General features: G+C 37.3%; 2 protein-coding genes across 3 annotated transcripts; one reads left to right on the top strand and one right to left on the bottom strand.

Moving 5' to 3' along the window:
- Positions 1–1,868: 1,868 nt before the first annotated feature.
- On the top strand, positions 1,869–4,584 carry LOC146148076 (uncharacterized). The gene is made up of 3 exons (XM_083388319.1): positions 1,869–2,402; positions 3,316–3,414; positions 3,741–4,584. The coding sequence occupies exons 1-3, from the start codon at positions 1,926–1,928 to the stop codon at positions 3,966–3,968; spliced, it is 804 nt and encodes a 267-aa protein (XP_083244445.1). The 5' UTR covers positions 1,869–1,925; the 3' UTR covers positions 3,969–4,584.
- Positions 4,585–4,971: 387 nt separating this feature from the next.
- On the bottom strand, positions 4,972–15,789 carry LOC146148075 (ileal sodium/bile acid cotransporter-like). Of its 2 annotated transcripts, none has more exons than XM_083386684.1 (9): positions 15,608–15,789; positions 14,794–14,904; positions 12,818–12,942; positions 11,553–11,688; positions 11,027–11,145; positions 10,302–10,390; positions 9,848–9,946; positions 9,291–9,448; positions 4,972–9,031 (listed from the first exon to the last, which is right to left on the bottom strand). In XM_083386684.1, the coding sequence occupies exons 2-9, from the start codon at positions 14,898–14,900 to the stop codon at positions 8,767–8,769; spliced, it is 1,098 nt and encodes a 365-aa protein (XP_083242810.1). In that variant the 5' UTR covers positions 14,901–14,904; positions 15,608–15,789; the 3' UTR covers positions 4,972–8,766. The 2 variants fall into 2 exon arrangements, with proteins under 2 accessions (XP_083242810.1, XP_083242811.1); XM_083386685.1 differs by having other exon boundaries at positions 14,794–14,901.
- Positions 15,790–24,555: the final 8,766 nt, after the last annotated feature.

The raw sequence follows: 24,555 nt of genomic DNA, 5'->3' as shown, positions 1-24,555 counted from the left end.
ATCTTTAGAAACGTATGTGGTCAGAGTACCTTTTGTACCATACGTCAGTTAACATGGACACCCTTTATTATTAATTTATTTGGTCGTTTAGCACCCGACGCGATTTAGCGGATGAAACGTATGTCGACCGTGGTACAAGGATTTGTGTAATGGGAGTATGGATCAGCCGTAATTGAATATACAGAAACCCGTATCGTCACGCGGTTTTGAATGCGGTGTATATGTGTGTGTGCAAGTGTACATGGGCGTGCTTGATTTTTTTGTTAAATAGAAGACACTTAGCGCATAACTGGTGATTTACCATCAGGCTTTTGTAGCACATCAAGTATCAACGATTTACTATCTGTTGAAAAGAAAAAAAAAAGTTAAGGTAGTTCGTAGGTCAGCAGTTATTAACAACGCCAACTTAAAATTTTTCGCTGTTTAATTTGCGTATATTTTGTATAGCCTTTTTGCACCGTAAACTCTTTTAAGCAGGTTATTTTGTTGCGTGCTACGTATAGCGGGTATTTAAAACACGCCGATTTGCGCGTCGATTTCAGTGTTTTTATTTTTTTGGTAAAGTGTTTAATAATCTGAACTAATGTTTGGCAACACATGTGTAGGTATAGAATGAAGTCATTAATTATGTATTTGAACCCCAGATAAGTATTAAAACCTCTTAAAATCGCTTTGTTATGGCTATGCAAATCACCAAACAAGAAAATTCTAAACGGCACGTTTGACTAATGTGCTATATCGGTGCCGATCCGATACTAAAATATATATTACTTTCAAACTACGGTTTGCTTTCCAACGCTTTTTTACCTGAAAGGTCTTAGGACAATATAAATTAAAAATCAAGCTAAAGAAACTTTTGACTTATTAATCGGAAAAATATTGATTTTTCACGTTAATTTGTATCATTTTCCTATTCAATCATAATAAAAACATAGTTTGGCAGGGTTGCCAGGTATGGCGAATCACAGGCTAATTCTGGCTAAATTCTAACTTTAAGTATACCTAAGATTTTCGACTGTTTATCCGTTCTTGCTGGAAGTGCAAATCAAGTCAAAATGCCACGCTATTTTACTGATTTTGTTTCAGACAAGCATATTTTGAGGCAACTGTCCAAGGTACTGTTTATAACCAGTTTACGACAATCGTTCTTTGGGACGGGCTAGGCTGCCATGCACCAACCAATCGGAATACATTTAATGTTATATTTTTCAACTATTATGTGAAAAAGGCTGCTGTCGAGCTTATTGCATTTCCAAGTTATCCATCGAATTTCCAAGTTGTGACATGTATTCGTTGACTGTTAAAATTGGAGAATAGGGTCGTGCTGAAAGAAGTTGAATTTAAACTCTTTTTATTTCCAAATATCAACGTGAAAGTTTTGATAAAATTATACTGCTTTAATAAAATTGTACTCAACGTTAACCGCAATGCTGTTAGTAATAAAATTGTGTTAGAACACAATTTATCTGTCTCCTTGACCGTAAATTGAACAAAAGCCTTGCTTTAGATTTAACCAGTGTGGACCAATGTGGCACAAACAGCGTGTTTTGTTGACAGTCGAATGCGGCCTGAGAATAGTAAAGACACGGAAACGTCAATTATAAAGGGTATTTGTCATTCGGGTGGGTAGTGGAAGAATATGGAATTGGCAACATGAGTCTTGTATTGGAACAGGTGATGTCGCCCTACCAAACTTGGGTTATTAATTAGGCATGTTTCTCAGGTTTACAGCTAGTTCCTACAAGTAGACGTGTTTCAAAAAGCTTTAACTTTTATACGAAAAACACAGTAGAATAAGAAATGTTTTGTTACGGTGTCTTGTTGCGTTATTCTGTTAGATTACACATGCCAATACATTACAGGATACTTCTGCGAAAGTTGAAGGCTTACTTATAAACATTCAACCGAAACTGTAGCTTTATAGGATGCAAGTGCAGATAGTCACTCCTCAAAATTGGCCTCGCGTGCGAGCGCTGATGGTCGATTCTCTTTACAACCTTGACTTTTACAAGGACATCGTGCAAGACGCGGCGACGCGAAAGGAGTTTGTTCGCGACTACCTCGACAGCGAGCAACTCAACTGCCAGTTAAAGGGCACCGGGATCTTTTGGTGTTTAACTAAACAGGAAAACCCGTGCCGTTGTCAGTTGCCGGCCCGTCCTCATATTGCACAGCACGCCGAATTGCTGATGGCTGCAAAGTTAAAGCTTCCGCGTGGTTTCAAGCTCAAGTTGCCGTTGAGAAGCAAGATGGTCTCGAGCTTCACGGAAGCCGAAAGCTCGATTAGGGCAGCGTCCGACCAAGAATGCGAGCACTCTATGTCCAAAGAGTTGCTGAGAAAGTACCCTGAAGCTTGCAGACTACTTACTGCGTACAACGATTGGTACAAGAAGTATATACAGGTTCGTCATGGTTTATGTATTTATTCCAATTAACGTTTACTGAGATAAATGGTGTATTTCAAAAGGGCCAACTTCAATATCTGTTAAGGACCAATACCAAGAGAAAACAATTTGGTTTATTGTTAATCGCCATATAGGTTTTTAACTTGCTTTAACATACACTTGATTAGCCTGCTTTCACAGCCTATATATCCAAATTTACTTTAACTGTATTTTCCACTTGTTTATTAATAATTATTACTAATTGAACACTTGTGTTTGTTTCAACAAAAATGTAAACATGTGTAAATGCGTACGAAGGTGCGCACTGCACAGTAATGATTGTTCTTGTATAATAAAATTGCATGAACAAAATTGAGCCAATACCACAGGGTGTTTTATTAAATTCAATCAATAGAACTTTGATAACATTATGCTCTGAATGCAACATAATAAATTTAGCATAAAACCTCTCCGTTTCGTTTTTTTATTTTTGTTAAAACCCCGAAAGTGAATGGAAAATATTTCGGAGCAACGAGAGGGTTACGAGATGTCTTTGTGTTTTGCCAGATTTGGCATGTATGACGTATTTCCCAACGCAAATCATTCTCAAGTGATTGACACCTTCTGGTCGCAAAATTGTTGACACGCCTAATAACTTCCCTTAAGGAGGAATTACGTCTGTTATAAGCTGGTATTGAATCGGTTAATTCGGGGTATACAAGAAGTTGGCTCAAAAGATTTTAAAACATTGTTGCGTAAAACATTCACTGAAAAAAGGCAATTGTATGGAAAAGGTTGACAACTATTTCACCTATAGGAGCATTATAAATCCTTAACTTACACATCAACAAAACATATTTTTTTGCGGAAACAATTGCTGTGTTATTTTATACTCTTATATATAATATGGTTTTACGAACCGCAATTTTAGGAAATTTCAAGGACTACAGTTGAGCCAATGTGGCAGGGATACCACATTTCCGTGGCACCAGAGCACAGAATGAGAGGGATGGCTACGGTCGCAATGCAGGTATTTCTTGTGGCTTCTACGTAAGATGCAGGTTCTAACCTTTTCCTCGCCTTACGCGATTTATTTTACCTCTAAAATGTTGTCACATATTTAGACGCGCAACCGTGGTTAGAAAATACATCCCGGTAAGCGTCATTCCTTATATTTTCGGATTAAACAATCGGGCCTGACGTAGTTTACATGTGTCGTTGGCATGTTAATCTATCGTTCGAAATGTACAGGATGCTAATGTGTAAGATATGTGTTTTCTTCAAAACATATAATGTTGCACAGACATGCGCGACGGGCGTGCTTAGAATTACCACGATCTGTGTGCTGTTTTTTAGGAGGCGATAAAGTACTTTGCGCCGCTCGCTGCTGCCACCAGGTGCCAGAAGTTGTTGGTGAACACAGGCGTGAACACCTGTCGATTCGTATGCAAGAACGTGGGCTTCGAAGATTTGGCCAGTGCAAAGTACCGCGATCGGACCCGTTGGGTCATGCTGATGGATATGAGAGTCATCACTCAGAAGAACTATCGTCACACGACCTACCGCACAAATGCACTGGCTTAGATTGGGAGGAAACTTTGTAATAATATTGGATATTTATTTTTGTACAGATAACTGATATTCTTGAAAATACCAAAGCACTTTTTTGCATTATGCTTTATTAGCCGAGTCATGCAAAGTGCAGTCTGTTGTAAGGTTGGTCAGCAAATGTTTCGGTAGAAAGCATAATTGTTAATTTGCACCTATTTAAAAAAGATATATTAATGTTTGTGACGTAAGGTTAGTGTGGTGTTCCATATCTATATAAATCTGAGTTTTTAGATTGTAATTAAATTAAAAATAAAAATAAAACGGGTGAAACATTAGCAACAACTTAACTCATAAACGCTAACTTTACAATAAAAGTATATAAATATATTTCACTGTGTTTTTCGGTAGTATTAAACTAACTTGTTTTCCGTCAGTCTTGTTTGAATCATTAGTTTGGCTTTTGTATTTACATTTTTATCTACCCTTAAATGTAGCCTACATTTTATACGTGTAGCCTATATGTTTTTGTAAAAATTGTGTTGTGAATCGCATTTCAAATATATATACTCTTTTTGCTCAGAAACATGGGTACATATCTATAAAATGCGATAAAAATGATGTGTTTTTCCACGTAATATCAGGAAAAATGTAGTGCAAGCGTTCTTTAAGACGTTATATATATGGTCATGGAAACTGCGGTTTAAAAATGTGCGTAAGAAAATCCTATATTGCATTAAATAAATTGAAACAGCTATTGCTTTTTATAATTATGTTATAAAATAAAATGGTTTTAATCAAATCCCCTTGTAAGTTCTGGTACCTCCTAAAAGTAAATACAAACAGAATTCAATAAAACTCATTATATCATTCAAAATTGGATACATTTACTGGCGCGACATCAAATAATTAAAACAATTAGCCTACCAAGGAAATGTTTACTTGGACTATTATCATAAAGACGTGCCTTGTAAATGGACGACAATCACTATTATGAAATTGTTTATATAATTAGACAAACTTCGAATAACACAACAAAATTTTAATGTATTCAGTTGTATTTTTTTAACTATAGAGGTAAACGGTCATCTGGAATGTAAATCACAGATCACGAAAGTCGAAATGGTTATCATATAAGTTCGCCTAAAAGTTAGCGATGCGTGCGCTTAGGGCCCAACTAAGACTTTTCCTATATGTTCGCTAAACAGGGTTTCCCAAACTCCGCGACGACTGCACAGAAGGTCCGTGGCGATATGACAAGAAATTAAAAAGTCACACATATATGTTGTACAGCAGGGGTCGACAACCTACGGCCCGCAAATGTAATTTATCTTTTGACAAACTAGACACGAGTCCATTTCTCATACTTTTTGACTATTTTAACTATGTAAGTGCGAAAAATTTTCGCGCTTTGCGTTAACGATCTTTATACATCAGGTTTGTTTACGTTATGATGCTGTCATTTGAACTATAGATTAGCCCTTCTTGCGCTGTGGAAGACTGACTGCCAAGTGCCAAAGTGCGACGCGTACAAACGGAAAACGTGTTCAAAAATATTGGACATACATTTTTAATTTTTATTTTTAAAATGTAATAATAACTTGCAAGAAATTTGAAAGAAATTCCGGTATACCCCCCAAAAATCGCAAACTAAACACGATTTTAAGTGCAAAAACATATCCGATGCCGGCCTGATTAACAGTTGTTCTAACATTTTAATAACATAATTCGTTAGTTAACATTTTGTGCGGCCCGCGACTAGAAAAAGTTTGCCGAACCCTGTTGTACACGTATGTGTACACTTTCAAAGATAATTAAATTGCCGCAGTTATTCACAACTTATTGATTTCAAAAGCTTTTGCTATCCAGTATCGTAAATCTTACTTGTTGCGCTTTGAATTTATGATGAATTAATGATTTAAGCAGAGGGAAGCAATCTTATCCGTCCCACTGATGTTGTCAGTTTTGTAAATATATAAAATTTGGTTTTATTTATTTTTTGCTTTGTATTGTGATCCGCGAAAACACAGATTCACAAATAGTGGTCCGTGGTCCAAAAAAGTTTTGGAAACCCTGCGCTAAAGGAACGCATTTAGCTGGAACGATAGCCATCTTGAATCATACTTACAATAGTAAGGTAAAGTTGATTAAAAAAATAAACGATAAACAATACAGACGTAAAACTTAAGTTGGAAGACAGGGTTATAAAAAGGTTAGGGGGTGGAAAACAAAAAATGTCTGACTTTTTCGTTTTTATAAATTATATTGGAACAAATTTAATTGAAATAAATATGTGGCTTTCAACAAGCCGAGCAAAAACTTAAGCAGTGGTGATAGCGGAATTTTTTGCACCACAATTCAGTGTTGTAATGACTTAAGTCAACAACTTGACTTAACTGAACTTAAGTCACTGTTTTCAAATGACTTCACTTGACTTAAATCGTTTGGGCAAAATGACTTGACTTGAATTTAAGTCTTTCGGAAAAATGACTTGGCTTGACCTAGACAAATGAAAGTAGACTTATTTTATTGAAGTATTTTTTTTAAAAAAAATTAAGCTGTTTATTCAAATGTTTGAAAACAAATCGCTTGCTAAATGTTGCGTTTGTCTTATTTTTAAGTTCAGTTATTGTTTATAATCGTACTAGTTAAACATTCTAATAGTTAAACGTTTCATTTTTATCACAAGGACGTGACTAGAAATTGACTTGATCTAATTATGACTGGGACTTGACTTGCGCAACTGATAACTTGGACTGGGACTTTAGTCGTTTAAAAATGACTTGTCCACAATTAAATTTTTGCTTTGCAGTGTTATACTTTTATCAAACGGCCCCCAAAATAACGCCCATTCAAAAAATGCCCCTACGCTGTCAAATAAACAGAATATGGAACATGTACACTGAAAGCCATTGCAGATTCACCGAATCTGTCGATCATTGACGGAAGCAGGGCAGACTAGAAAAACAACTAGCCTGCAGTGAGGTTTGAACTCACGACCTCCGGTCAAGCCGGGACCGTCGCTCTACCAACTGAGTTATGCAGGCTCAGAAGGGAACGAGTCGAGAAACAACCATACGCCAATGCTAGCTCACTCTGTTAGCACAAGCAACTTCATATTGAAGGGGATCCACAGTACCATGTCATTCATACAATGAAACATATGTACACACATATGAGTGTTAACAACTGAGATCTAACCCTTCTGAAGCTGCAGCTAGTCTGCCCTGCTTGCATCAATGATCGACAGATTCGATGAATCTGCAATGGCTTTCAGTGTACTATTGATATGTAAGCCGTAATCGTTGGTAAAAAAACAGCTTCAGAAGGGCTAGATCTCAGTTGTAAACACTCATATGTGTGTACATATGTTTCATTGTATGAATATGGAACATAGTATAAACTATAAGAAAGGTAAAAATAGACATATAGCATATAACATATAGGCGGTTAATTGAAGATTGCGAGTGGGATAAGGTTTGATATCGCGGGAATCTACTATATACTGTATAGCCAAAATATTAATTATATGTGACTTATCTAGCACCAAATAAAATGTCGGATGCTAATGCAAAATAAAAATCACCGCTCACCGAAAACACGAAAACAGACAAAAAAACAAAAGCTGCATAAAACAGTACTTAAACAAGATAAATAGTTTAGAAAAAACTAAGGAAATTGGAAGATGTAAATTTCGGACATTTGTCTACTATAACGTAGACAATATAGTCAAATAAAAATGTCAAACCAGTGCTAGTTTGTTCCAAAAGTCAAAGAAGAAAGTACAGTGAAAAGTAGGGTCCGATTTAAAAAGAAAGTAAATCAAATGATGAAGAATCACTTGTGTTGTATTCTACGGTTGTTATAACAAGAAAAATAAAATAAAAAATATAAAAAGTTCTAATAATGGTTTCAATGAAATGATGCATACATATATGTGTGAAACAACTGTGATCTAGGCCCTTTGAAGGTGCTTTTCGACCAACGATCACGGCTTACGTATCGTTAGTACACCGAAACCCTAACGCAAACTCACGGAATCTGTCGATCAATGATGTAAGCAGGGCAGGCTAAAAAACAACTCGCCTGCAAGGAGGTTCGAACTCACGACCGCCGATTACCGGGATCGTCGAGTCGACTCGCTCCTCTCTGAGCCTTTGTAGCCCAGTTGGTAGAGCGACGGTCCCTGTATGACCGGAGGTTGTGAGTTCGAACCTCACTACAGGCTAGTTTTGTTCCTAGCCTGCCTTGCTTGCATCATTCATCGACAGATTCGGTGAGTCTGCGATGGCATTTTCGGTGAGTCTGCGATGACATTTCACAGAATGAAAAGAATCTAGGTTCAGGCTCCAACGGAGGTTTGAGGTCATTAAACTAAAAAATGTGCAAGGTAAAATTTCCGGAGGCTCACATGTTAGATTACACCGGAGGATGTTGCCTTAACCTGAATACTCGTTATTAGAAATTACAGACCTGAGTTTTTCAAAAGCACCAAGTTCAGATTGTTATATAATAAAAAATAAATGGCATTCAAACATGAATATTGCATAAACTGACAAGCATTTTTGTAAACACCTTTTGTTTGGAAAGGGTTAAGTGGAAGAGTTTCAATGTTATAAATTAGGAGCCCGCCTATTTCCAACAAGTAGCACAATGTAGCACCAGTCAATTTGTGATCCAATGCAGCTACATTCAGTGGCAAACTTAACGTCCCAAGAGGTTGTATATGAGTTAATAGGCATAGTTAAACACGACATTTGCGTTAAAAGGTAAACAAAGGTGCCAGTCGTACGCGCAGTCGTCCAACACACGGTCAACAGCAAACATCTCTCGGTTAGGTGACGTGAGGGCTCACAACCCTGCATCGATCCGTATGAATCGAGGGGAGTCGCGAAGAATTGCCGTCGTCGTAAGCCGGGTTTTCGTTGCCAGCAAGCTCAACGCCATTCACCAGGGGTTCCTCGACCGGCTGCACGCAGTTGACGCCTCGTCGTTTGAGCAAGAGGTAAGCCATCACCGACGCGAAGGCGACGAACAGCTGAACGGCGGCGTACATGACCGGGAAAAGGAAGATGGCGTTGAAGTTAGGAGCACGGTAGCTGTGGAAAACAGGTGAGAGAAGGTAGTTTTAATTTTGCGCCGTATCGATGCGAATGGTTCAAAAAAAGAAACGGCAAACAGAACATTATGCGAAGCGTTTTCGACTGCCAGCCAAGCCTTCCAGGGGAAATTGCCAGAATTTCCACAAACAGCAAAGCTTACAACTGGCAGTAAATAAAGCGTTTTAATAGCGGTAAATGTACAGCAAAAACAATTATATTGAACGACAATGCAACTATATCTAAAATTGAAACTTACTCAAAAGACCGGATAACTATCGAAGTACCGACTGCTGAGCTCTGCATGGCCGTTTCTATGGCAATCGTGCGTCGCGCCGCGATTGAAAACTTTAACCAGGGAGGCAGCGTTGCTAAGTAACCGAGCGCCAAGGCTATGCCGGGCAGCAAGATGGCGACCTGGGAATAATTTAGGAAAAAGTAACGAAAAATGTTTCACTTTCTGTACAGTTGATTTAAACATATTAAGCGCATAGCACTTCGATCCGGAATATAAAAGTATGCGATATTACCAAAAACAACAACCGTTGTGTTTTTTATGTAAAGAGGAACATTGACTATAGAGGGGTAAAATACACAAATAGGATCTACTCAAATATTATTTGTTTTTCTTGGAGCTTATTGTTAAATTTAGCTAATTTGTTTTACACTTGGCACTTTAAATTGATGTTTCAATTGCGTATATTTAATAGTTTGCCAATTTAATATACCCTAATCGCAGTGTGAACAATGGTAATATATTTCTGTGTATTCATAACTTCCGATGCGTTTAACCAGGAAAACACAAATGCAACTTACAAGAATTTGTCTCCACGAAAACTCGTACTCAACCTTGTTGAGAATAGCAAACACCACAACCATGATTATAATAGCCAGGGACCCGACCACCGAACAAACCTGCAAAACCACGTTAATTTCGTTCGTGCTGTAAAGATAAATTGTTGATTCGAATATTGAAGCCAGTAGGCCATACATGTTGGCATCTTCTCAATTCGAAAATAAACGGTTAAGCAGATTTTATGCTATGTAATGCTACAACGCTACAGGCAATAAACACCAACATATTTTACATAGTTTACTCTGTTACAATGTTTTTATTTAACTTTACGTTTAACATTTGACATGTCTTTTAACGTAAAATTTAAAATTATTGCCTAAATATTTGCAAACAAGGGAATTAGTGAACATTATAATATACTAAGAGCCACAAAAATATACACTTTAGGTAAAAAAAAATTAAAGCATCATTTACTTTGGTTACGATTTCAGATTTCTTCGGAAACTTGTACTTGATAAGCGTACCAACAAAAACGGGAATTACGATTCCAATAAGAGCGTAGCCTGTGAAAAATAGTTTATTGCAAGTGTTTTATTGTTATAAAATTTAGACAAAAATTTAAGAGAAATTCCGGCATACCCAAATAATTTCGGGCTCGTTTCGCTTGTCAGGTGCGTCAACACGTTTTAAGACGTGTAGTACAAATGCGCCCTGACGCAAAAAGGTAACTCTGGATTAAGTTGTTGGGCAGTTGGGGAGAGACTGTCTTTTATTTGACCAGCCATGACGTTAATAAATGTGAATTACAGACATATAAATTGCCTGACCAACACAGAATATATTTACTGCGGTTTAAAAGTCATTCAGCCAATTGCAGTAAACCAAAATTAATATAATATCACGATTAATCATAAATTCCGGTCCTAGGATTTGTTGAGTAGTTAATAATCGATGCAAATGTTTTCCGGTCTTCAGATTGCTAGATGGTGTGCAACAACTGAATGATTTATTTGAACAGCGTGATATAACATATGTTGTATAGTCATCACGTACATGCTTGACGCTTTCGATAAATGCTTGTTATTTAATTTTATGTACTACCATATTGGTGTCAGACGTGTGCCAGGCAAATATATGTTTTAATTTAAAAAAAAATTAGTTTTTTTAAGCATGTGGCATAACCCGTATTTCACACTTGCCTAATTGATCAAATGGAATGGCAAGGGTGTCGTCCGTTTGCAAAATTGTCGGAAAAACGTACAACCAGAGTGGCATCGTCCCGAGTGCAATCAGCGTTGATGCCGTGGTCATCACAATACTAAGCAAAAAAAAGAACGAATCTCGTAAACCATAAGTTGCAGTATCTGTTTCTAAATCAATTAATCTTGATTAAATTCTTTTTCTATAAACGGACGAATTTTTAAGAAACTCTAAGATTGCATAAAATTATTATGACATGGATGAACACGATTTCAAAAAATGTTTTGAGAAAAATACGCAATTTATTTTGGAAAAATAGGCCATTAAATTCAGTATACTGTAAATGCAGGCCAATTGGTAACTTGTTAGTCTTACCCTCGTTAAAATCCGCGATTTTTCGATTTGCAATGCAAAACCGTGTCAAGCTTATTTCTTTTGAAAACTTTGGCAAAACCAACTATATGCCGTAAGAAGGAACAAAGTTCCTAAAACAACGACGCTAATATATATATAGCAACATTTTACCTCAAGTCCATATCGCCATCCATCCAGTACGCCACAATGTTGCTGTAGGCTCCACCCGGCGACGAAGCCATGACCAAAACACCGATCGTCTGCGCATCGGTCATTTGCACGGCGCGGCTTAAGCCAAAACCGAGGACTGGAATAAAAACGGTCCCAAATTATAGCTGGCCCAAACCAATTATTCTAATCAATTTTGGCACAGTGTGGCGAACTATCGAAGGTACGAACTTAGAGTTATAGCAACGGGATTTCGTTTTTTATATTTGATGGTTTCGACTTCGAAAAAAATACCTGAAAATATGTCACAACAAGGATACACATTTTGTATAGACCAGATCTGGGTAAACTACGGACCCCAAGCAATTCATTCCTCTCATTTTCCTATCATTTTCAAGCCATGCGGTTTATTCACCCTGAATTTAGGATATAATTTTCAAGCCATGCGGTTTATTCACCCTGAATTTAGGATATAATTAAATAAATGACACTTAATGGTAGCGAAATCACACGTTTGACTACTCTTATCATGCTTGTCACAATATGCATACATCGTTTAATTAAAGAATCTCGTAAGTTTATTTTAGTCCGGCCCGCCAAAACTTTCTTTGCCATGCGGCCCCTAGTTAAAAATAATTGCCCCCTCTGGTACAGCCTGTAATTGCAAAAATCATCCATATTGCAGGGTTTGGCCAATGTGTATCATGTGGCCCGTCACCTCTTTTAAAAACTGGGTGCAAGCCTATTCCCAATATTTTTTGGCTATTTTAACTACGGAAATGCGGAAACTTTTCGCGCTTTACGCAAGTCTCTTCTTCCTGAATGTAAAATGTGCTCATCCTGGAACTAACAAATGAAAACTGGAAGTTTAGTTGTTAACTTATTATATCCGAATGCATTCCATTGCGCTTCACACTAATCAATTTTGTCTTTTTAATTTGAACATAATCCCCAATAGTTTAACGGCCGCTTGACTACCTTCTACCTAAATGTACTCATTTAACAGTCGTTACAATGTTTATCAATAAAATGTGTAAAATCTGTTTTAACCACAAAATATTTGAAGAGAAGTTTATGAGTTTCATTTTGGCCCGCGACTAGAAAAAAGTTACCAACCCCTGACATTCAGTGTTACAATTTAAAGTATTAATCTAAATTAAAACTACCGTGTGTCATGAAAACATCGCTTAAGAACAAAGTATGTAAAATTGAAGTATTTAAAACGGCTATTATGCACACACGAACTACTGTTTGACTACAATACCCACACGGCATGAGAACGAGCTGAAGCAGCAAGGCGACAATGAACTGCTTGGGACGCTTGATATGATGCCACATCGACTGGTAGGTGACCGAACAGCCCAAGCCAAGCATGATAAGTGCTAGCACGGTCCTAAACACAAAAAACATGCGCTTCTTATTCTCTGGAAAATATAACCCTATAGCTTTATGTAGCCTAGTTCGTCAGGGCGCAGGTTATAACACGTTTCAATTTTGTAAGTGCGTCGCAGAATACTTTAAAATTCAGGAATATCTTTGTGTTCTTTACCATATTGTAAAGATCGAATATGGAATCCGAAAGTTTAATTGTAGTTTGATGGAATTGACTATTTAATTCGTAAATAAACACACTAAATCTGTTATTGCATCAATAAATAAAACTTGGGTATGAGATGATACATTTTTGTTAGTAAGATTGGTACTAACAAAACTTTCAGCATGCGTAACGTCATAAAACATAAGTCATCTACTGCTCGGCTTGAAAGCTGAAAATAAAGATATGATTGTAACCCGGTTTGAAGCCGTCCAAAGTTGGCGGATTGGCTGTTTAGTTTTTGATCGCCAAAGTGTGTTGTTAGTCGGTTCGTAGTTCAGCTCGTCAGCTCGTATATCATGTACTATAAATACAGGGGTAAATGTGCTTGGCGTTTTCGCCAAAACGTTATTTGGTGACACCTAAAACCAAAAAATACGGCAAGTTCAGAACAAGTTTTTAAACGGGTAACCAAGCGGAGATAGACCTCACTGTTGTTTCGCAAAATTCGCAATGATAAAAACTGCACCCAGGATAAGTTTGTAAAGACTTATATAAAAAGTTTCCTCTTTCTCTATATAAGTGTGTGTGTTTCGCTCAAGCCTAGTTTGTGCTAGCGTTCGGTGTCATTTACCCCGAAAAACGCGACTTGTATACTTCGCGGGGCTGCGGAGTCGGACTCGGGACTCGGTACTAGACGGAGTCGGTTTGTTTTGCCGGAGTAGGACTCGGGACTCGGGACTCGGGACTCGGGACTCGAGTAAGACCGCGTAAAACTACCCGAGTCCCGAGTCCGACATGCGCATGCGCAGTATCAAATTTTAAAACTGTTAAGGCGGCAAAATGTAAGTTGTAAAAGTGTAATAGCAAATAGTGGAATATTTTTAAACCATGTAATGCGGGTGGATCATTTATGGCACCAATATGAGTGGATTGCATAAAATCCACCTTAATTTAGTTGCGTAAATGAGTAAAATACAGGCTGTAGAGTCCGAGCTAGACTCGGTACTCGACAAAATCTTACATTTGGCCGGAGTCGGACTCGGGTGTATTTTTTTTGGCCGGAGTCGGATTCGGGAGTCGGACTCGGGTTTTTTTTAACCGACTCCGCAACCCTGCTTTGCCGTAACGTTGGAAAAAAGCTAATTTTGATAAATATTAATTTATCGAGTAGTTGTATCGAGCAATTACTTTTCAAGTACCGAAAATTACCTTATTTTTTTAATTTTAAAACAAACAAAGTGTGAATTTGTTGACAGTTTATAAGTCATTTTTTCCCAACCTTCTGTTTTGGAAAAAAACATTTCGATCTGCATACCTGAAATTAAATGGGTTATCTTTAATTGTTTTTTAACATGTATTAAATTTGCTGCTCTTTACAAAATGATATTTAAACTTGACAACAAAAACAAAACATAACTTTACAACTATCAGAGCAAAATATTCAATTTAGGGCTTTTACATCGCCACTTTTCGAAACTTAAAACCCGTTTTGTTCTACGGTAATAAATTACGTAAATGTTTGTAATGCTGTTACTTTGCTTTTGGGAAATTCATAGCTTCTTGGTAAACTTTCAGCGGAGAGCGTTGATGAGGTTTAATTGCACATAGTACTTAGCAACATAAATCATCAATTATTCACTTGTTTCTTGGCAACACTTCCAGAATGCAATTATTATTAACACCATGCAAATTCGAACTGTTACTTACGCAGTGACGATTTGGAGAGCATTGTTGTTTGGGTCCGCCACATCATCGGTGGTGCTATTGAGAGTGGTCACTTCTACAGTTGTTACCTCTGCAGTCGAGCTGGCCATTCTACTGAAATGACGAAAAGTCGCGTAGTGCACATTCACGAAAACGTTAATTTGGTATGAAAGTCGTGACAGCATTAGTCAAATTTAATAATAAAATATGATGTGTGACGTAAATAATATTTCTATCGTGACGGTTTTAGTATTACTGGCATGAACACACACAGTTCAAGCAGACGAACATCTGTTTCTAAACCGAACTAAGCACTTAAGTACTATATACAGCGACGGTTTAAAATTAAACTTCCGTACAATTACGTTAATAACTGGAAACAACCGACTGTCGGGCAACCGCCAGCGCTAACTGGCCAAGCCCCGACGAGAGGTCTTCCAAAGCAAAACAAAACACTTTCAGGCTTTCAAGTGTTAAATCGAAAGACGACATTCCAGTTGTCGTTTTGTGTTTCAGTTGCACAATACTTTTGAAAGGGGAAGTTAGCATTAGTCCCAGTGCTGATGTATTTCGTTTTGTTTTTGTAGTTTGTAGCCCAACCAGATACACTTAATAAAATAAAACATTTAGGCCTAAACATACAGGGACCGGGATATTGGGAACGTATTTTTAACACAATTATACCATTATGTTTGAATTGCTGGTATTTAAACAAAATGCTCTATTATATTTAGTAAAACCAAATTAAGGTTTAGTAAAACTTTAGTGCCAAGCTGAACATTGCTTATGGTAAATCTAAAACTGAGATAGGAAATACCTATTCGGTAGGCGTTTCTCTCTTGCTTTAAAATATATGTTTCAGCCGTTCGTCTTCTGTCCGATATTCCACTCGTTCATATACTTCATATCAAATATTAAATACTTCATATCTTTGTGAAAGGCCGCAGCTTACAAAACTGATCAAGCGGCTTCCATTTTCATACGCGCCCACTAAAAGCCTTTTATTCTAGTGAACAACAAAAGGCGGCTCATATTACAACTGCTAACCCGCAAATACGAATTGAGTGGGCAGAGAAGAAGAATCAAACAAAGAGAACAGGTAGGGGACTTGGCTAGTGAATCGCAAATGAATTACAACATAGAACATTGTAAAATGAGGAGAATGGACCCGTAACTTAAAGCGAGGAATATTCGCACGAATGGTTACCGGTGCGGTATGTCAACCAGTTAAATTTGAGTTTACCATGATTGGCATTCATACGAGCGTGAAAACGTAATAACTATGACTCGGCACTTTTAAGTGATTTAACAGTGTCTTTCAGTTCCGGTCATGCTTGGCCTAATTCATATTGCTGTGTTGAGTGATAGTTTGAAGTGTTAATTTTACTAACTAGTGTTCGCGAGTACAAAATTCGCCAAAGCAAAGCGAACGCAAACTGTTTTTTAATTAATTTTTAGCACATGCTCAAAATATATTGAAATAATCGCATTTACAAACAGCATATATAAAAACATACGCTGTGATAGTAACAAATACAGTAACGGATTGATTGTATTACGGCTAAATTGTTGCCTTGATTTAAATTAGAAAAAGTCCATAAACGCAACCCGCCACTATAAAGAACTGTAACTTACTATATTCTCGTGAAAAACATTCATTTAGCAATTCTCCCAAGAATCTGACAAGCCTAGGGTCAGAAATCGTTTCAGAGCCTCAGCCTTAAGTGGCAGTTTCGACCGAATCTAATAATAACAGATATGAGCCAAACCACTATACTACACAGCTCCATAACTTCTGTTCTACAAACGTGTGCTGTACAGCTCTAAAACTTCCGCTGACACAGAAGGCGATATAACAGTACAGTAGGACGCACGTTGCACAACTGAGCTACACTGCTAAACGTTTTTGGATGAAAGCGTTATCTACAATATAGCAGCTTTCGTCTGTTATGATCTCACGGCAACGCAAAAAAATCACTTGTAACCTAACTCTTCCGACATATGGTCGATTATATTGCTTCTAAATACACTGAAACTACACGGCAGACAAGCAACGTTATTACCAGGCTTTACGATGTGTAAGTATAGTGTTTTGTAAAGTCTTACCGATTCAGCGTTTGGAAAGGCTACATAGCAACGTCAGTTGTACAATAAAAACCTCGCCCACAGAAAACAACAAAATAAACGACCGTAACAAAAGTCAGAAGCTTAAATAAACAACCCTCGTTCTAAAGACAGTCCATTGAACCAAGTGCCGGCGCACTACACCGCTGACTAAGTGCCATACTACAGGGCACCCAGGCTGCTGATCAAGCCATCAGCTAGCAGCTTCAGGGTCTCGCTATTTCAGCCATTGCGTCACGTTTTTCGCGAGGTCGCAGCTTTGTGGCGACGCTACATCTTTCCGTGGGCACTCGAATGGAAACAAGTCAAGGCAAAATCTCGTACGTTATACTACAGAATTCAGAGGTAGCCAACTCCATCGCTGGCTTGGCATGCAATTAACGCTTAGAATGAATGTTTAATAAGTGTTCTTGTGACTTTTTTAGTAAACCAGTCGATCGCGAGTCTCTAAAAAATGGTTCAGTCGATCGCAATCAAATATAAGTTGGCTACACCTGGATGGAAGTTTGACCTAAATTTAAGACTAACCAACCCAAAATTTTCTATTCCTGTATTTCAACAGAAAAACACAAATAAAAAAACAGTTTAATAAAAACACATTATTATTATTATTAACTTATATAATAAAACTATTGAAGAAACAAGTAAAAAATAACAATTCGGGTTGGACACATAATTTCGCAATATCTTACCGTGCATGCTTTAGCCCAGGGGTGTTCAAATGATTTTTGCCATGATCCATCACAGCCAATCCTGACAACTTTTTTAGGTATATACCGGCATTTCTTATAAATTTCCTGCAAGTTTTTCTTACATTGCCGAAAATACAAAATGTTAAAAAATATATGTCCAATGTTTTTGAATAAGTTTCCCATTAACGGTAACGAGGCGCTGATCTAGTTCAAAAGACCGCATCAAAACGTAAACGAGCCAGACGCAGAAAGATAATTCGCGCTAAGCGGGAAAATTTTTCGCACTTACGTAGTTAAAATAGTGAAAAAGTATTTGAAATGGACTCGTATCTAGTTTGTCAAAGAGGAGGCCGGCCGAATGAATTTCATTGGCGGGGCGCATCCGGCCCGCGGGTCATAGGTTGCCAACCCCTGTTTTAAACTTTAGGTCTTACAATAGCATCGAGTTGGGGCTTTCTGTGGCTGCCCGATATCCTCAAACGCTTACAAAGATTCGCATTTGGGAGCCTTGTTCTATGCTTTTTTACAAAATTCATTAACACTGACAATTGGTATTCACATGAAAACACTGAGACTACATTAGAAGATCCGCACAAAACGCTGAAAAGATCCGGAACCGGATCGCGATCCGCCATTTGAACATGACCGCTTTAGCCTGTTGATAAGTGAGGACGACGCTTACACGCACATTAGTTCGGTCCATTTTACCTCATGGCAGCCATAACTATTGGGGTATTATTATGTACAATGTAGAAGTTTAACGAAAAAAGGATAAAGTAAGAAACCTGCTGTTCTTGATCACTCTAGCTAGTCTAGTGCGAAATTGCACAACTGAAATCTATAGGCTAAATATATATTTAAGGTAACGGCGGTAAAGTGTTCGTGTAAATATATAAAAAAATATGTTTTTGGCAAAAAGTTGTAAGGGCCATCAACCCCATGTATATATAATTTGAAAGAGGCAGGTTAATCTCACGTTGTTATACACATTAAAGTACAGAAAAGATTTCCTATTGTTATTCGACTGAGTGCCACAGCGTCTTTGAACTGAGAAGATAATTCCTAAAAGGCGTAAATCACATTACAAATTAAAGTAAGATTCGATTAGCTATGAATTTGACTAAAATAAGGTTATTCACCTCACATTTTGAGCATAAGACAATTTTGCTTTTCATTATTTTGTTTTGGTGTTGGGGATATATTTTTAGAATTTAAAAATTATTTTAGTTTGATCGTTTAACTTTTTTTTTTCTATGCGACTGTCTTCGCATAGACGACCTTGGTGTCCTGTTCAAATGTATGGGCTACGATTGAGAAGATAGCGGATAATCTCGTCATCCACGATGGTCGGATTTTTACCAATTGGTGGACGATGTTTAGGGCACCGTGAGATTTTATGGTTTGCGGCCTGCGTCTTTAAGTCACACTCGTAAACGCAAAAGGAAACAGGCCTGATTTGTACATGCACGACCTAAAGCACTCAACCTTTGTGCTCCTTTTGTAAAGGCGAGTTCAAGTCCGCCCGACACACCGAATTCCAAAGGTTTGTTGGAGCGGTTGAGGCAATAGCAGTGGGTAGGGTTAAGTTTGCTCCCCCATATCTATTACATTTATTGCCAATCCATCCAGCTGTAATGTGAGTGCAACCAGTATGGGTGGCTTGATATCCAAATGGCGCTTTTTGGTTGAGCTTCACCGCACCGGTCCTGTTATATGGTAGAGTAAATGTTATACCATTAGGGCGCGACCACCTAGAGAAAAGGTCGCTCCCCATCAGCTGGCTGTTGGCTGCAAGGTTTGATAGTTGAACGCCCTTATGTTTATAAATAAACTTTAGTAAAACGACATCATCGATAAAAATGGTCAAGTCTTTAGCGTATGCATACTGTCAAAAGAATTTGGCCGCCAAGACACTAGTTAAGACAGTGATTCTCAACCTTGTATGGCTTACGGCATCCCTCAAAATAATAAATAGATTTTAGGTACCCCGGCTAGAACTTTCGAGTATTTTGCTGCAATGTCACTAATAAATGGATATGGAACGACACAATGAACTTGAAACATGTAGGAAAATGTCATTTGATATAATGGTTTAAAATCGTACACAACTATAGTTTTATCAAGCGGCTTACCAATTGAGCGAAAATCAGATTCTTAAAAATTCTCAAATACCTATCGGCACCCTTGAGCATTAGAAATGGCACACTAGGGCGCCGCAGCACCTCGGTTGAGAACCACTGAATTAAGATGTTAAGCAGTGGAGGTGAAAATGATCACTTTCTTATGGCGTTTGAATGGTTTGTTGTGAGTCTGCTGGGTTGTCTGATGCGGAATAGTTGACGCCTCCGCTCTTAGGGTACGGCGTTGTTGGTTAATATGAGCGAAAAGTAGTTGCGTCCAATTCAGGTGCTATCGCACTCTTGATTCCGTGTTGATCTAACGGTAGCCAAGCCTTTTATTTTAGCCATATTTTATAAGGAGTTCGAAACAGTACTGGTACGCCTGATTAACGTCGGGTTGTTTAGCAAAAGCGCCAATCGGCCTTTCGAAAGTTTTAGCGCTGAGAACACCGGGAGGGACGAAGTTGATAGTTGTGAGAGCGGAGGCTTGTAACATTCACGATGTAGTTGCCGTGAACGTTTGTCTAAATCCGCACTTAACATCCCATTAGTTGGGAGACCGTCCTTCAAACAACCAGCTTGGGTTTTTCCTTATGACGTGTTTAGCCCGTGTGCTCTACTTTGGATAAACCCAGCTAACACATATTTGGGAAGGGCTTGCTTGGCAGATGTTTGCTATGGGGGTTTCTTGCAGTTAGATGACCGAGGTTTCTTTAAAGTTTGCAAGCAACTCAATGATGTCTAGATTGCTTCAGGTAGGACCTTTCATATTTTGCAAAACTTGAAAGGTGCAAAACGATTTGCTGTTTCCAATGCGTAACTTCTCCTTGTAATTTAAAAGTTTTGTCAATTTAAAAAGAGAAACGCGAAATTTTAGCCCTTAGCGCGATACAACCAAACTTAATTTTTTTCACTATTTGTTACGAAGGTATAAATAAAAGTTTACTAAAAAATGAATATGCTTGAAAGTTAAAACCGGTAATTAATGACACTTTTTTGACTATTATATACTATTTTATGTTGTATCGGCCTTTAAATATCGCTAAATCAAGTTTAGTCCCAGCTGTACTCGATGTTAAGTTGTAACATTCAAAAAATACAACAAAGGTTTAGAAAAAAATTGTAAAATTTACTTATTTAAAAAATAAATTATAACTTAATGCCGTCTTATGTCTGTTTTTTAGGGTTAAACTTGAAGCATGTTCCATTTAATCTGATTGAATTGAGCAAGAGTGGCTTAAATACTGCTTTAAAAACTCCCACCGTGCATCAGTTTTCATATTTAGAAGGGTGACGTGAACCAATGGACAAGGCCTTTATCGATTAGCTGCTACAGATTTAAACGAATTGTTACTGCAAGCGAGGGCGTTGCAGCCGATAGCGCCTTGCTTCCTTGTTATCGATTGTATGGACTAATGCCGTTCAAATTAATCCCAGTGGGAGAAGCCACGGGCATTTGAGTTGTGATCAGATTGGGAATGCGTCGTCGGCGTTGGATAAGAAACGAAATTAGCTGTCCGAATGTCCGAGTTTGCGATCGTCAATTGCTACCTGATATATTGCATGAGCCTCGGGTTAATTAGTGAAATGTATTGATATTTTGCAATAATGGTTATAGCTAGAAAACGTATTTGTTTGAGTAAAAGTGGTTGTTTGAAAAAACAATTAATTTTAAGACAAAAGTCTAAAACAACATCAGGTTAGAGAAAATCGTTTTAAATAGCTTTACTGTTTCTATAAACTAACTTAACCCTTGTGTATGGAGCAGTTCCAGGTAGGAAGAAATGGGCAATTATATGAGGCGGTGTTGTTCGTAAACGCAGCTGCTGTTAGAAATCTGATTAATAGCGAAAAAATACCTATTTTCCCTAAAAAACAACTTTGTTAAAATATAAAAAGTAGAGCAGTAGATGCACTTTGAGCAATGTAACGACGACTTGTTGATCTAGTAAAAAAGTAGTTAACCTCTGAATACTGATAGCAATGCGAGACAGTTTTACTACTATGAAGCACTGTTAATATTACTTTTTTTCGCAACCCTCTGAAAATCGGTTATAGTTTGTATTTCGGCAAAAATGCTACGAAACTGAAATAACGTTGGAAATGCTGAGACGACATATGGTATTGTAAAATGCACCAATTGCCCATCGCTTGGATTTAGCAACTGTGGGCCACGGATCTCGTGGATTAGTGGCTGCTTGAATCTCTCGAACGGCATTTGGTGAAGGTTTTATGAACGTCGATAAAATGGCCGTTTAAGAAGAAAGATAGAAAAGTGCTTTATATTTTAAAGTTATTTTAAACTTCACTAAACACTTGAACGCGCGAGGAAATGAGCAACATGGAACTTGTGTTTAAGCTCTTAATGTTTTAAAATGGTATTAAAGGCTTTTAGTACTAAAATTAAAATTGAAAGCCAAAGGTTGCGATCAACGTTTTGAATCAGATTAGTGCGAGGAGTGCGACAATTTGCATTGATTGACATATCTTTCTCACAGTCTTAATGTATATAAAACAGCACAGTTTTAACCTAGCTGATTCTCCTTGTGCTACTATTTAAAAAAAAAACAGCATGCAAATATAAGAGATGTCAGTTTGGCGCCGAAATCCTGCTGTACGTAAGACTTAAAAAAGCACGTCGTCACTGCTTTGAATTATTGAATAGCCTACTTGCTCAATGGGGTATGTCTGTTCTTTCTGTGGATTGCTAGATGTCAAACGCCTTGGTTTTAAAAATAAATATTATATATACAATAAATATGCATTATGTGAAAGTGCATTCTGACACAACATTAAGTGAAACACTATATATATTTATATAGAGAGAGATAGATACCGTGCAGCTAGTAAAGTTTAGAACATAGACTTCAGTCGTGAAATTTTGTCAGTTAATAGCTTCGATATTACGATTTTTTAAACTACATGAAGCATGGAGAAAAATGTGGCAACGTCATATGGCGCCAGTAAAAAATGGTGTCAAACTGTAGTCCTAAATACCAAAAACCAATACTAATCCCAGAAGGCCGATTTAGCTCGTGAGAATGCGACCTTTGCCGCTTTCGTAGCGCAATTGGTCGCTGGCACTTTGTGACGCATTTATTCCATTTCACTTGGCAAAACGACTTGAAATAGTTGGCTATACTTGTTTCAATTTAGTAAGTAAGGTGCGTAATTACCAGGCACGCGGGATAACAAGTTATTGAACGCGTGACATTTTGAATAGCGCAGGTGATTGAATTATAGATAAAGTAAATTTAACAACAAGTATCTGCTAATAACAACTGGTTTTATTAGAATATTTTTTAGGTTACAGATATGTTTTAGTAGATAGGTGTCGATATGAGCGCATTAAAACAAACTAAATGCATTTCAATTAATACTAACGCCTAAAAGCGTAATGCGTGACGCCTATTTTTTGTCACAAAATTCATAGAACAGATCGTATAGGTTGCGGGTTACATCTTTTTTAAAACGACTGAGTTTTCGTTTAAATTCAAGAGTTTTGAACGTATAGAAAACGTTGTTAATATATTCATTATGCATTAGTGGAAATGCCTTTTTCTTAGTGCAAATACTTTAACTGAAGTTTAGGTTCAAATACGTAAATGTTGAATATCATCGTTTCCTAATTCCATGAACTGTGTTTTTATTAAGAACAGTACATTTTCGTTTCCGGACAAGGTGAATTTATGCAGTCAACTGTTTTACCGTTCGTATAAAATTCAATTTTAAAGATGGAATTTCTGGGATCGCTAGTGTTTACCTGCACTGCCATATGTTCGGTGTTCGCAGTTTGCATGCAATGCTACATGTGGTCCAAACCGTCCCAGGAACGACAGAATATCGAGGTAAATAAATTAAAACACTTAAAACTTCTCAAAATGCGACTTTGTCAAAACCACATTTTTTAAAGTTCAAAAATGTTTACTAATAATGCTCAACAGATGCATAAGTTGCATAATGTTTTAATATTTTAGTGCAATACAACAGAAACAAAAATGAATTTCTAGTCGCACTAATTGTTTGATATTTAAAAAGTTTGTTTGATATTTAAAATTTCAGGTTCGACCCATGATAAAATGGTTACGTCATTCGCATATACTTATGTGCGCTTCATTTATTACATCAACTATATCTTTGGCAACCTTCGTGATCACTTGTTCACAACGTCATGCTTCACACGTCGCAATGATCAAAAACATACTGACGGTGGGTGGCGCTAAAGAATCAAATGTTTATCAATTGTTACTCTTGTGACGTTCTTAAAACAAATTTGAGTAAAGTATAATTCTACGTCATACGTTTGTTTAAATAACGTTTTCATCTTGGTGTAAAACTTCACAATATATTTGTGGTGTTTATAGTTTTATTTGCAATTATACTCAGATGATAATGGTGTTCGAGATACAGAGTCTGCTGACGTCGTCAATATGCAACAGAAATGTACGACGCAAGCTTCCACGTGTTCATGATTCAATTCTTGTTCTATTTTCTTTCTGTAAGTATGGATTCCGATCCTACATTAATTATGTTCGTAAACCGCTAGAAATTATCTGGTATCTGGGTGTTGCCAACGAGTAGCGTTTAAATTTACGCCAAGACGATATGTCAGTTATCGAACGCTAAGTGTAAAGGTAAAATCAAAACATTAAAATCTATTAAAAAAAGAGCCTTTAGAACAGTTGCGAAAATTTGTGTCTATTGACACTAAGTATACGTCAAACATTCACTTTTACTCGCATATGTAGACTGTAATATTAATTCATCATAACAATAGTTTTTTTAACTGTTCTGTTTATCTGCAGTGCTTATTGTACCAGTTGTCGCTA

The sequence above is a fragment of the Ascidiella aspersa genome, chromosome 4 (genome assembly GCF_963924565.1).
Source record: "Ascidiella aspersa chromosome 4, kaAscAspe10.2, whole genome shotgun sequence".
NCBI classification, from domain to species: domain Eukaryota; kingdom Metazoa; phylum Chordata; class Ascidiacea; order Phlebobranchia; family Ascidiidae; genus Ascidiella; species Ascidiella aspersa.
The sequence above is the reverse complement of the archived record's forward strand: the minus strand, read 5'-3'. Positions and strand labels throughout refer to the sequence as shown.